At 38.0% G+C, this 14,779-nt stretch overlaps 1 protein-coding gene across 5 annotated transcripts in view; it reads left to right on the forward strand.

The window, feature by feature from the left end:
• The window catches only part of NBEA (neurobeachin), a 740,071-nt gene that overhangs the window by 651,932 nt on the left and 73,360 nt on the right, over positions 1–14,779 (forward strand). For all 5 annotated transcript variants that reach the window (XM_066236595.1, XM_066236597.1, XM_066236598.1 and 2 more), the window contains one exon: positions 8,914–9,066. In XM_066236595.1, the coding sequence (XP_066092692.1) occupies positions 8,914–9,066 (153 nt within the window). The remainder of the gene's footprint in view (positions 1–8,913; positions 9,067–14,779) is intronic.

The following is a 14,779-nucleotide window of genomic DNA, read 5'->3' on the forward strand; positions in this document are numbered from 1 at the left end:
TCAAAATGTGTCTGTTCTGTGACTGTTCCTACTGTCAGAAATCTGAGAGCTTCTTCTCCCTTCAGACATCTAGCCCCTATTAAACCAACATCTTAGTTAACACCCTAGAGGCAGCCCCGAGGGCCCAGGAGAGCACCGTCCACAGATGCCCCCTACTCCCCACCCCCACCCCACCACCCCCAGTCTCCCGAGGGGCGCTAGCCTCCAGCGCTCCTCAGCCCTCCTGGCAGCTCACTCCCACTCCCACAGGACTGTGCGTACAATGCCCGCAACAGTAAAACCAACCTTTTCTACATTGAAATTTAACTCTACACTTTTTAAAAAATAGAATAAGCAAGATATCATTTTTAAAATTCAAGAGGTGCAAATTTTGTTTTGGGGTTCATTCTTGATCTGCTATTTAATAAAGTGCTTCACTGACTCTCTTCTTTTCTTGAAGCATCTGCCAGCATAGCCGCAGAAGCTCTCTGAGGACATGGAGATGACTTGGTCTAACATCTCCTTAGTTTAACACTTAATGAGCACCACTCATACAGAGCATACCACCAGGAGCTTGGGGAGTCCCCAAAATAGGAACCTCAGAGAGTAAGGCTGAAAAACCTACTTTAGCTTGAATTATTGTTAACCTAGAATCCTAGCTTCTTATACTTTTGTGAATCCATAGTAATTTAATGACGTTCAGCAAAATTCTGTTAACAGTGGTAAGCGGGTAAGTAACCACATATTTTATATGACCGTATTCCACAGGAAAGAATGGGAAATGATATGGATGAAAAATATTAGAGCACCAAGAAAGTTAAAGATAAGTTGAGAGTCCTTGGGCCAGTGGTTCTCAAAGTGTGCGCCAGGACGCACTGATGTGCCCTAGAAGATTTCCATGTGCGCCCTATGGTATTCCAGAGAAATATGTGCCTGTTGGGGACCAAAAAACCAACAGAGGTTTTTGGAGTTTAGATTTTTGGGGGACAGAAGTGTGGGGAATTGGCTGTAAGCTGACAGTCTGCCTGACCCCCCACCTCACTTACCTGATTAGGTTGCAAAAGGCTGTTAAGCTGTGGTGCTGGATTGTTTACACTACCCCCCCATGTTCGCAGGAAAGACTGGAGGCAAGTTTCTTCTATCCTTTGTTTGGTGTAAAGTTAAGATGATATGTATGGTGGGGGTTTTGGATTGTTAATTAAACATAAGGAATTGTCTCTTGATGCCTTTTGGATTTCTATAAAAGAAGAATATGTGGCAATATCTTAAACATTTTACTACAATTTTCAAATCCTATTTATGTGAATTAGGATTTTCTACCCTCAACACAATTAAGAGTAAAAGGAGAGGAATTCTTCAATGTATTGGCAAGGAAATGAGAGTTTGCCTTTCAGATATATGCCCAAACATTGAAGAAATCGCTAGGACACATCAGGCTCATGTTTCTCATAAACACAAGAATGAAAAAACACATTTGTACCAGGACCTGCCAAATTTACTAAATCTTACTAAGAATGTATCTATATATATAAAAAGATAACTTTTGGACTTTATATTTTTTCTTTAATATTTGACTTAATTATAGCATATTTCTCAGAAATTTACTTATAGTGCACCTACAATTATTTGTAGGATTTTACATGCACCCCAACTTCAAAAAGTTTGAGAACCACTGCCTTAGGCTGTGTTAAAAAAATAAAATAAACAACCTGTGCTGCTGTGTCCCTGTGGCAATGTATCCCTCTCATCCTCGAGGAAGTTCATGCCGTCTAGATCCAGAGGCAGGACACGCACACAAGTAACTCAGCAAGGCCATGGGGAAGTCCTGGCTCTGTGAGCCTGCTGCGCATCAGTCACTCTCCACCCCTGGCAGCTACACAGGTGTTTGTTCCTTTCCCCACTGCGGCCATCTGGGACGCTGCTGGTATAACACGGGTACTGTGCTGAATGCTGTTCTTTATCTTCTCTACTTCTTTCACCAGAGAGCAAGAGCCGGGAGCGAAAGAAGTGTATGTTTTGTTTGAATGCATTGAAAGAATGAGTTAATAGTTTTCTCGGTCAGCATGTGCTATATTTTACTATGAAGTAGGGCACTGATAAACAACAGGAATTTATTTCTTGCAGTTCTGGAGGCGGGATCAAGGTTCCCAGGTAGCCAGGTTCTGTGTCTGGTTAGAGCCTGTTTCCCGGTTCATACAGGGCAGTACTCTTGCTGTCCTCATGCGACAGAGAGTAAACAAGCTCTCTCAGGAATCAACAAAGACACTGATCCCCTTCATAGGGGCCCCACCCTCATGACCTCATCTAATCCTCATTACCTTCCAAAGGTCCCCTTCCTAACATCATCCCATTAGGTGATAGGGTTTCAACTTTGAATTTTAGAACAAAAATACTCAATTTGTAATCATTATGCATTTCTTATTACGGACAAATATATGAGAAAAGCAATGATACTTTACTTCTGCTCTCTAATTAGAGACCACACACCTTCACATTTTGACCACATTGTTCCTTCCGTGCAGTATGCTTCATGCTGTTATGCTTACACAGTCCAGAAACCGAACTCGTTATAATCCTTGCTGATCTAATATTGCCAAAGCACCCTTCTGCCCAGCCCCATCTTACCCACCTACTAAGCTATAGTTTTATCATCATTTGCAAACAAGTGTTTACCTATTAGGCTTTCTTTCAGCTCTCTTCAGTTTTCCCTTTCACATTCAACCACTGAAAATTTACATTAATTTTACTGTCATTCTCCTTAGTTCACTGTGGCGCTGATGCCTTGCCCATAGTTTATTGTTAACATGTATTTTCTGCTCAATGTGAGCCATGTAATTGCATCTTTTTTTTTTTTTTTTTTTTACAGAGACAGAGAGAGAGTCAGAGAGACGGACAGACAGGGATAGACAGACAGGAATGGAGAGATGAGAAGCATCAATCATTAGTTTTTGTTTTTTTGTGGGTTTTTTTGTTGCGCGTTGCAGCACCTTAGTTGTTCATTGATTGCTTTCTCATATGTGCCTTGACTGCAGGCCCTCAGCAAACTGAGTAACCCCTTGCTTGATCCAGTGACCTTGGGTCCAAGCTAATGAGCTTTTGCTTAAACCAGATGAGCCCACACTCAAGCTGGCGACCTCGGGGTCTCAAACCTGGGTCCTTCCACATCCCAGTCCGATGCTCTATCCACTGCGCCACCGCCTGGTCAGGCTGCATCTTATTTTTGCTTCCTCAAGTTTATAGCCTTATATTTTGCTCATGATCACTTCTGTCCCACAATAAGTGTCTTTCTTGCCACAACCAGCAGGTGCGTCCTCTCTTCCCGTTCTGCATGCTGCACCCATCCTCCTCCCCCACACACGAGCACCTAGTCTCTCCAGTCTGTCCTCGACTTTGTCACTCACTGTCTCCCTTTGAAACAAATTTGATCATGTCAATAACTCCTCTTTAATAATCTTACCAGTAAGACAAAACCCAAACAGCCTATCAGGGCATTCAGCTTCCTTCGTCGTCTGGTTTCCTGTACCTCCCACCATCTCATCCCCATCTTGATCTACCCGTATTTATCCTACCCTCCACACACACTCAGTTCCTGCCAGTCCTGGGCAGTACTCCTGGATGGCCCCTGACCCCCTCCTCGTCTCTGTCTCAGGCATACTCAATTCAAATGTCTCATCTCCAGTGAAGTCTGCTGACTTGGCCAGGGTGCCCCGCCTTCCCTCTGCTCCCTTGCACTGGGATTACACTTATCTCACAGCCGTAAGTGCTGTCTCTTATCACCATCTGTTCACATCTGCCCCACAGAATATATGTGAATGACTTGAAGGAGAGGCCAGGTCTTGTACATTTTTAATTTTTTTAGTACCCATCAAAGTGCCTGGTACTCTAACTTCACTATATGAATTAATAAATATCAAGAAATTATGTAATGGGTGTTAGAAAGATTTCTACTTAAATGGTTTAAGTAGGAGAAAAACTACGATTCTTAAAGAGCTAAGCTCCAAGTCTCCAGAAAATCAATTTATATGAATCTATTTATGTTCCCATAATGCTAGAGAAAATAAGCATTATTATATTTTTCTTATGGTTGATGTTTATCATAAAAATGATTGATGATTAGATTTTTACAGAACACTATTAAGATAAACACCCACTTATGCTATCACTGATAACTGTTAGTTTTAGCAGGAGAACCCATAACAAAAAGCTTTTCTTTTCCCTTTGAACTTTTTTAAAATTTTATTTATTTATTTTTAATTACAGTTGACATACAATATTTTATTACTTTTAAGGATACCACCCAGTGATTGGACATTAATATAACTTATGAAGTGATCACCCCAATAAATCTAGTACCTATTTGACACCATACACTGTTATTATAATATTATTGACCACATTCCCTATGTTACTTTAATGCCCTGTGACTGTTCTGTAACTACCAATTTGTACTTCTTAGTCCCTTTACCTATTTCACCCGTCCCCCAACCCCCTCCCAGCTGGCAACTGTCAAAATGTTCTCTGTATCTATGAGTCTGTTTCTGTTTTGCTTGATTGTTTATTTTTTTTATAGATTCCATATGTAAGTGAAATCATATGGCATTTGTCTTTCTCTGTCTGACTTATTTCACTTAGCACAATATCCTCTATGTCCATCCATGTTGTTGCATATAGCAAGGTTTCATTCTTTTTTATGACTGAGTCATATTTTATTGTATTTATGTGTCACTTCTTTATCCATTCATCTACTGATACACTTAGGTTGCTTCCATTTCCTGACTATTGTAAGTAATGCTGCAATGAACATATGGATGTGTATGTCTTTCCTATTTAATGTTTTGGATTTCTTTGGATAAATACCCAGAAGTGGAATTGCTGGATCCTTCTTTGTTTCTTGTTTTAGCCTTTGTTTAAAATCTGGTTTGTCTGGTATGAATATTGCCATCCCAGCTTTCTGTTTGTTTCTTTGTTTCTATTTTCATGAAATATCTTTTTTCCGTCCCTTTATTTTTATTCTGTGTGTGTGTCTTTTGATCTGAAGTGAGTCTCTTATAGACAGCATATGTAAGGTCTTGTTTTGTTATTCATTCAGCATCCATATGTCTTTTGATTGGAACATTTAATCCATTTACATTTAAAGTAGTTGTTGACAGATATGTCTTTATTGCCATTTTATTATTTGTAGTTCTGATTTTTTTTTCTTCTACTTCTTAAAGAAGACCCTTTAACATTTTTTATAATACTGGTTTGGTATTGATGAACTCCTTTAGTGTTTTTCTTGTATAGGAAACTCTTTATCTGACCTTTCACTTTAAGTGATAGCTTTGCTGGGTAGAGAAATCTAGGTTGTAGAATCTTGCTTTTCATCATTTTGAATTATTTCTGCCACTCCCTTGTGGCATGCAAAGTTTCTGATGAGAAATCAGCTGAGCTCCCTTGTGGGTAATAAATTGCTTTTCTCTGGCTGCTTTTAATATTCTCTCTTTGAGTTTATCTTGTTTGGGAATCTTTTTGCTTCCTGAACTTGTATGTCTATTTCCTTCACCAAGTAATAGAAGTTTTCTGTCATTTTCTCAAATAGATTTTTAGTTCTTTACATTCTCTTTTCTCCTTCCAGCACCCCCATGATACAAATGTTGGCATGCTTAAAGTTTCCCAGAGGCTTTTTAAACTATCCTCATTTTTTGTATTCTTTTTTTAATTTGTTATTCTAATTGACTGTTTTCTACTTTCTTATATTCCAAATAGCTAATTTGATCCTCTGCTTCATCTACTCTACTGTTGATTCTCTATAATGTGTTTGTCCTCTCAGTTAATTGTTTTCTTCATTTCTGACTCGTTCTTTTTAGTTTTCTATCTCCATTTTTATGCTTTCTATCTCTTTGCTGAATCTCACTAAGTTCATCTATTCTTCCCCTAAGTTCATCCAGCATCCTTTTAACCAGCGTTTCAAGCTGTGCATCTGGTAGATTATTTGTCTCCATTTTGTTTAGTTCTTTTCTGGAGTTTTGTCCTGTTCTTTCATTTGAGACTTTTTTTTTGTCTCCTCATTCTCACAGCCTCCCTGTGTTTCTGCGGGTTAGGTAGAGCTGCTACATTGCCCAGGCTTAGTAGAGTGGTCTAATGTAGTAGGTGTACTCTAGGGTTCAGCGGCAAAGCCTTCCTGGTCACTCGAGTTTGGCACTAGGTGTGCCTCCCATATTAGTTGTGTGCCTCCTTCGGTTGTAGGTGGGCCTTGATGGCTGCTGTCATGTCAGTGGGAGGGATATGCCCCCGTGCTGATCATCCATGAAGACTACCCTCAACCACTGTTGTGGATCTACTGTGTAGAGGTCCACCCACGAGGCAGGACTCCCTTCAGCAGAGCTCTGGTGTTCACTCAGTCTGCCCCCTGAGTGTATCACTCATGGAGGTAGTTGAGTGGTGCTTTGCTGTGGTCTGAAACTGACCACCAGGTACACTGGTCCTGGGGCCTCCCAGGAAGTGCAGGCCAAGGTCAGCTGCCACCTGTACCAGACTCAGGGGCACCTGACATGAGTTACAGAGTGATCAGCAGGTGGCTGCTACTTCTGCTGGGCTTGAAGGTGCTCAGGAGAGGCCAGGCTGTGAACCAAGGCTGGCTGGTGCTAGTAACAGGCCTGGAACCACTTCTCAAAAAGTATGAGGTACACAGAGGCCAGATACTGCTTTTTTGAGACATTTTAGGTAAATTCAAAGCATGAGCCAAGATAGGCCATCTGTATGGAAAACCCCTGGAAATGGCTTGGGTGGGCACACTAGTTTTGTGGGGCGGGGTCTCAGGGAACCAAAGGGGTGGGGTGAAGAGTACAAGCCTGGTTGATGGACACTCAGATATGGCACCTGCCTCTCAACTCTGTGGGGGGAGGACTTGGAAAAAGAACAATGGGGCCCTGGCCGGTTGGCTCAGCGGTAGAGCGTCGGCCTAGCGTGCGGAGGACCCAGGTTCGATTCCCGGCCAGGGCACATAGGAGAAGCGCCCATTTGCTTCTCCACCCCTCCGCCGCGCCTTCCTCTCTGTCTCTCTCTTCCCCTCCCGCAGCCAAGGCTCCATTGGAGCAAAGATGGCCCGGGCGCTGGGGATGGCTCTGGTCGCAACATGGCGACACCCAGGAGGGTCGCAACATGGCGACGCCCAGGATGGGCAGAGCATCGCCCCCTGGTGGGCAGAGCATCGCCCCCTGGTGGGCGTGCCAGGTGGATCCCGGTCGGGCACATGCGGGAGTCTGTCTGACTGTCTCTCCCTGTTTCCAGCTAAAGAAAAATGCAAAAAAAAAAAAAAAGAAAGAAAAAGAACAATGGCCTCTGCCAGCACTCCTGTCTGGGAGAAAGCTGCCCCCCACAGTTCCTGCCCATATGTGCCTGGTGCCTTATAAGTTGCTACTCCAGCACTGAAGCTCAGAGGGAGTGAGTCTGAGTGAATCTGTGCTTTGACCTTCTAAAGAGGAGTGCTTGGGACACCAGAATCCTTCCTCTTATTCAGCTTCCATCCCCGCTGGTTTTCCACAGTCATCATATGGGGACTTCTCTGCCTGCACTGGAATCCTGGGCTGGGGGCCTGGTGTGGGGCTAGGACCCCTGAATTTTCAGGGGCAACCTCTGCAGCTGAGATAAACTTCCCAATTTTTACCTGCCACCTGTAGAAACAGCCAGTTCATTTCTTCTACCAATCTCTATGTGACTTCTTTATATTCTTACTTGTAGGACTTCTGTTCGCTAGATTTCAGGTAGTTCTAATTGATGATTGTTCTGGAGTTTAATTGTAATTTTGATGTGGTTGTGAGAGGAGGCAAACACCCAGTTTAGCTACTGCACCATCTTGACCAGAAGCCCCAAGAAAAAGCTTTTGTATATGCCTTTTTTTTTTCTTGGCTGGGCTGGGCTGAAGAATTAATTTATTTGAAGACCTCAATGTCTGGTAGTCTTCTATAATTTGCTTTCTATCACTAGAGAAGACCACAGAGTCAGGTTTGATTATGTTACACAAATTTTCCTATGCTTTTTACAATGTATTTTGCAGTTAATTTAACTCTTATCTTCATATTTGAGAAGCTCAAATATTTTTTCACGGTATAGATGGTACACGTAATTTCAGTGGATTTTTGTTTTTGTTTTCTCCAGCTCTTTTTTTTTTTTAAAAGCACAGTAAATAAAAACATTTAGGGTCACAAAATCAATTTATTTCAGTATCAGATTTATTCTGAAATGACAGAAACCACATATTAGACTTTGTATGTTAACCACATTTTCCTTGAACCCAGTTGTTAATGCCTTTCTTATACACAAGCAACATAAGTTGCCTTTGCATCCAATGTATTGAGAACTTACTGTTCAGGTAGCATGCATTAAACATCTAAAACTTATTATGTTGCATATTATATTTTCACTGTGTTTATTAGTGGGTATAAAATAAATTATTTTGTCAAATTACAAAGTAAAACTGAATTTTGTACAGAAATTATATATTGTAATTGACAATGTAGTCAGAAAAAGAAGTAGAAGATATTACATGATTTTTAACCAATACTGTCAACAACTTTTTTTTTAATTTGGATATTTCATTAGTAATAATCAGAAAGTATGTTGAACAGTACTTGTAGATAATAGCTTTATATACAGTATTTGTTTACTAATGCTATTGTGAACTATTATTGATTCTACAACTTACTTTTCTTATTTCTCTTTATGGGAAGGTAAGATTGAAAATTTTATAAAGATAAATTATCAAGCTAATTATTCAAGAAAAATGTCTTCTCTTTTTAGACACTTATCTATAGAAAAATAAATTAAAAATAGAATAAAGTAATAAAATATTGATTTAAGTAAATCTTTTCATTCCATTGAGTCAAATTATAAATTAATAGTTTTATTCTACTGGTTTATAAAGTGGTTTAATATGCTCCATCTCTATCTCTATAGGAACTGATTCCGGAGTTCTATTACCTACCGGAGATGTTTGTCAACAGTAATGGATATCATCTTGGCGTCAGGGAAGATGACATGGTGGTGAATGATGTTGATCTTCCCCCCTGGGCAAAAAAACCTGAGGACTTTGTACGGATCAACAGGATGGTAAGACATTTTGTTTTGGCTTCAAAAGCACCAAGCAGTAAAAATGATCTGTAGTTTTGTTTTATTTCTGTTAACAAATTGTTATTTAACATCTATAAGTGCAAGGTTTAAACTTAAGGGGAAAAAAGAAACGTTTTACTGTTGTCTTTTGACAGTGTACTCTGTTGTAGATTGTATTTTCCTTTCCTTAGGACTAATAAAGGAAAGGTAATTTAGTTATATTTGCTCTCTTCGGAGGAGACAAATGTGCATCTGTTGACTAATATGATATGTTCTAAAATACTTAAAATAAATTCCCATTCCTTATTTTTCCTCTACTGATGAAATCTGCATTTTTTCACTCATAAATTATTCAAAACAAAATAATTTATAACGCATTTGTATGTAGAAAATTATAAGCTGTGAAACGTAAGTGTATAATGTACTGACCTTATTTTTTTGTTGTTAATTTTACTAGGGTGACATCAATAAATCAGGGTACATATGTTCAAAGATACATGTCCAGGTTATCTTGTCAATCAATTATGTTGCATACCCATCACCCAAAGTCAGATTGTCCTCCATCACCTTCTATCTAGTTTTCATTGTGGCCCTCCCCCTCCACTTTTCCTCCCCCCCCCCCCGTAACGACCACACTCTTATCAATGTCTCTTAGTTGCACTTTTATGTCCCACCTACATATGGAATAATACAGTTCTTGATTTTTTCTGATTTACTTATTTCACTTCGTATAATGTTATCAACATCCCACCATTTTGCTGTAAATGATCCGATGTCATCATTTCTTATGGCTGAGTAGTATTCCATAGTGTATATGTGCCACATCTTCTTTATCCAGTCTTCTATTGACGGGCTTTTTGGTTGTTTCCATGTCTTGGCCACTGTGAACAATGCTGCAATGAACATGGGGCTGCATGTGTCTTTACGTATCAATGTTTCTGAGTTTTTGGGGTATATACCCAATAGAGGGATTGCTGGGTCATAAGGTAGTTCTATTTTCAGTTTTTTGAGGAACCACCATACTTTCTTCCATAATGGTTGTACTACTTTACATTCCTACCAACAGTGTATAAAGGTTCCTTTTTCTCCACAGCCTCTCCAACATAACTAAGATGAGCATCTTTTCATATATCTGTTGGCCATTTGTATTTCTTCCTGGGAGAACTGTCTATTCATGTCCTCTTCCCATTTTTTTATTGGATTGTTTGTTTGTTTGTTGTTGAGTTTTATGAGTTCTTTGTATATTTTGGATATTAGGCCCTTATCTGAGCTGTTGTTTGAAAATATCATTTCCCATTTAGTTGGCTGTCTGTTTATTTTGTTGACAGTTTCTTTTGCTGAGCAAAACTTCTTAGTCTGATGTAATCCCATTCATTAATTTTTGCCTTCACTTCCCTTGCCTTTAGAGTCAAATTCATAAAATGCTCTTTAAAACCAAGGTCCATGAGTTTAGAACCTATGTCTTCTTCTATGTACTTTATTGTTTCAGGTCTTATATTTAGGTCTTTGATCCATTTTGAATTAATTTTAGTACAAGGGGAAAAACTGTAGTAGAATTTCATTCTTTTGTATGTAGCTTTCCAGTTTTCCCAGCACCATTTGTTGAAAAGGCTTTCTTTTCTCCATTGTGTGTTCTTGGCCCTTTATCAAAAATTATTTGACCATATATATGTGGTTTTATTTCTGAACTTTCTATTCTGTTCCATTGGTCTGACTGTCTATTTTTCTACCAATACCAAGCTGTTTTGATTGTCATGGCTCTATAATATAGTTTGAAGTCAGGTATTGTAATGCCCTCAGCTTCGTTCTTTTTCTTTAGGATTGCTTTGGCTATTTGGGGTTTTTTAAAGTTCCATATAAATCTGATGATTTTTTGTTCCATTTCTTTAAAAAATGTCATTGAATTTTGATGGGAATTGCATTAAATTTGTATATTGCTTTGGGTAATATGGCCATCTTGATTATATTTATTCTTCCTATCCAAGAACAAGGAATATTCTTCCATCTCATTGTATCTTTTTCGATTTCCCTTAACTGTGGTTTGTAGTTTTCATTATATAAGTCCTTTACATTCTTTGTTATGTTTATTCCTAGGTATTTTTTTTGTTGTTGTTGCAATCATGAAGGGGATTTATTTTTTTGAGTTTCTTCTCACATGTTTCATTGTTGGCATATAGAAAGGCTATGGACTTTTGTATGTTAATTTTGTATCCTGCAACCTTACTGTATTGGCTTATTGATTCTAGTAGTTTTTTTGTAGATTCTTCGGGGTTTTTGATGTATAGGATCATATCATCTGCAAAAAGTGATACCTTTACTTCTTCTTTTCTGATATGGATGCCTTTTATTTCTTTGTCTTGTCTGATTGCTCTGGCTAGAACCTCTAGCACCACATTAAATAAGAGTGGAGAGAGTGGACAACACTGTCTTGTTCCTGATTTAAGGGGGAAAGCCTTCAGTTTTGTGCCATTTAATATGATGTTAGCTGATGGTTTATCATATATGGCCTTTATCATGTTGAGATATTTTCCTTCTATACCCATTTTGTTGAGAGTCTTAAACATAAAATTGTGTTGTATTTTATCGAAAGCCTTTTCTGCATCTATTGATAAGATCATGTGGTTTTTGTTCTTTGTTTTGTTGATATGGTGTATTACCTTAACCGTTTTACGTATGTTGAACCATCCTTGAGATTCTGGGATGAATCCCACTTGATCGTGATGTATTTTTTTAATATGTTGTTGTATTCGATTTGCTAGTATTTTGTTTAGTATTTTAGCATCTGTATTCATTAGAGATATTGCTCTGTAGTTTTCTTTTTTGTGCTGTCCTTGCCCAGTTTCAATATGAGGGTTATGTTGGCCTCATAAAACGTGTTTGGAAGTATTGCTTCTTCTTCAATTTTTTGGAAGACTTTGAGTAGAATAGGAACCAAGTCTTCTTTGAATGTTTGATAGAATTCACTAGTATAACCATCTGGGCCTGGATTTTTATTTTTAGGAAGGTTTTTAATAGTTTTTTCTATTTCTTCCCTACTAATTGGTCTGTTTAGGCTTTCTGCTTCTTGACTCAGTCTAGGAAGGTTGTATTTTTCTAGAAATTTATCCATTTCTTCTAGGTTGTTGAATTTAGTGGCATAAAGTTTTTTAGAGTATTCTACAATAATTCTTTGTATATCTACGGTGTCCGTGGTGATTTCTCCTCTTTCATTTTGGATTTTGTTTATATGAGTTCTTTCTCTTTTTTCCTTGGTAAGTCTTGCCAAGGGTTTGTCAATTTTGTTGATCTTTTCAAAGAACCAGCTCCTTGTTCTATTAATTTTTTCTATAGTTTTTCTGTTCTCTATTTCATTTATTTCTGTTTTGATTTTTATTATCTCCTTTCTTCGGCTGGCTTTGGGTTTTCTTTGTTCTTCTTTTTCCAGTTCCTTAAGGTGGGAAGTTAAGTGGTTCACTTGGGCTTTCTCTTGTTTGTTCATATATGCCTGAAGTGATATGAACTTCCCTCTTATCACTGCTTTTGCTGCATCCCATAGATTCTGATATGTTGTATTGTCATTTTCATTAGTCTGTATATATCTTTTGATCTCTGCACTTATTTCTTCTTTGACCCATTCATTTTTTAAAAGTATGTTGCTTAGTCTCCACATTTTTGTGGGGGTTTTTCCTTTTTTTTGCAGTTGAATTCTAGTTTCAAGGCTTTATGATCAGAAAATATGCTTGGTACAACTTCGATTTTTCTGAATTTGCTGATGTTGTTTTTGTGGCCCAACATATGATCAATTCTTGAGAATGATCCATGTACACTGGAGAAAAATGTATATTCTGTCACTTTGGGATAAAATATCCTGTAGATGTCTATCATATCCAGGTACTCTAGTGTTTTGTTTAAGGCCCATATATCTTTATTGATTATCTGTTTGGATGACCGATCTAGAGCCATCAGCAATGTATTGAGGTCTCAAAGTATGATTGTATTTTTGTCAGTTTTTGTTTTAAGGTCAATAAGTACCTCTCTTATATATTTTGGTGCTCCTTGGTTTGGTGCATATATATTAGGAATTGTTATGTCTTCTTGATTCAGCGTCCCCTTAATCATGATGAAATGACCATTTTTGTCTCTGAGTACTTTTGCTGTCTTGTAGTCAGCATTATCAGATATGAGTATTGCTACGCCTGCTTTTTTTTAATGTTATTTGCTTGGAGTATTGTTTTCCAGCCTTTCACTTTGAATTTGTTTTTATCCTTGTTGCTTATATGAGTTTCTTGTAGGCACCATACAGTTGGATTTTCTTTTTTAATCCATTCTGCTACTCTGTGCCTTTTTATTGGTGAGTTTAATCCATTTACATTTAGTGTAATTATTGACACTTGTGAGTTCCCTATTGCCATTTTATACATTGCTGTCTGTTAGTTTTGTGTCTTGTTTGATTCTTCTCTTTCGTTTTTCTATCTTTTGTTTTTGTTTGGTTGTATTCCATACATCTTTCCTCTGTTGCTATCTTTTTTAAATCATGTGCTTCTGTGGTGGTTTTTTCAATGGTGGTTACCATTAAGTAATGAAAAGGGTTCCTACCCTGTTCATTGTAGTGCACTATCTTGTGAGTGTTTTTGCACTCCATTGTCCTTTGCTACTCTTAATCTCCATCCTCTTCCCCCCCTTTTTTTGTTGTTGTCACAGTTTAAATTTGGTTTTATTGTGTTCTTGGTGGAGCTTTTACTTGTGGTTTTGTTTTGTTTTGTTCTTTGTATCTGGTTGGAAAAACCCCTTTAATAATTCCTGGAGTGGGGGTTTTCTGCTGATAAATTCCCTCATCTTTTCTGTATCTGTGAAAGTTTTTATTTGTCCTTCGTATTTGAAGGATAACTTTGATGGGTATAGTATTCGTGGCTGAAAGTTCCTCTCTTTCAGGACTTTAAATATTGGGGTCCACTCTCTTCTAGCTTGTAGAGTTTCTGTTGAGAAATCTGATGATAATCTAATGGGCCTTCCTTTATATGTTGTATTCTTCTTTTCCCTGGCTGCCTTGAGAATTTTTTCTTTTTCGTTGGTTTGTGCCAATTTCATTATGATGTGCCTTGAAGTAGGTTTGTTGGGGTTAAGAAAACTCGGAGTTCTGTTTGCTTCTTGAATTTGAGGCTTTAATTCTTTCCACAGGCATGGGAAGTTCTCATCTATTATTTGTTTGAATATGTTCTCCATTCCATTTTCTCTCTCTTCTCCCTCTGTTATACCTATTGTTCTTATGTTATTCTTTTTGATGGAGTCATACAATTCCTGTAGGGCTTTCTCGTTTTTTTTTTAATTTTTGAGTCTCTTCTTCTCTCTGTTGTGCCTCCAGTTGCTTGTCTTCTATGTCACTAATCCTACCTTCTATCTGGCCTGTTCTATTAGCTAAGCTTGTTACCTCATTTTTCAGCTTGTAAATTGAGTTTTTTATCTCTGTTTGATTTGTTTTTATAGTTTCAATTTCCTTGGTAATATATTCTTTGTGTTCATTAAGTTGTTTTCTGAGCTCCCTAAATTGCCTTTCTGTGTTTTCTTGTATATCTCTGAGTATTTTTAGGATTTCTATTTTAAATTCTCTGTCATTTAGCTCCAAGTTTTCCAATATATTAAATTTTTTCTCCATAGATTTTTCCTCATCTATCTGTGCTACCTCTCTGTCTTTTGTATCCATGATATTCAATTTTTTTCCTTAATGGCATCTGAG

This window comes from Saccopteryx bilineata, chromosome 6, assembly GCF_036850765.1.
Source record: "Saccopteryx bilineata isolate mSacBil1 chromosome 6, mSacBil1_pri_phased_curated, whole genome shotgun sequence".
NCBI classification, from domain to species: Eukaryota; Metazoa; Chordata; class Mammalia; order Chiroptera; family Emballonuridae; genus Saccopteryx; species Saccopteryx bilineata.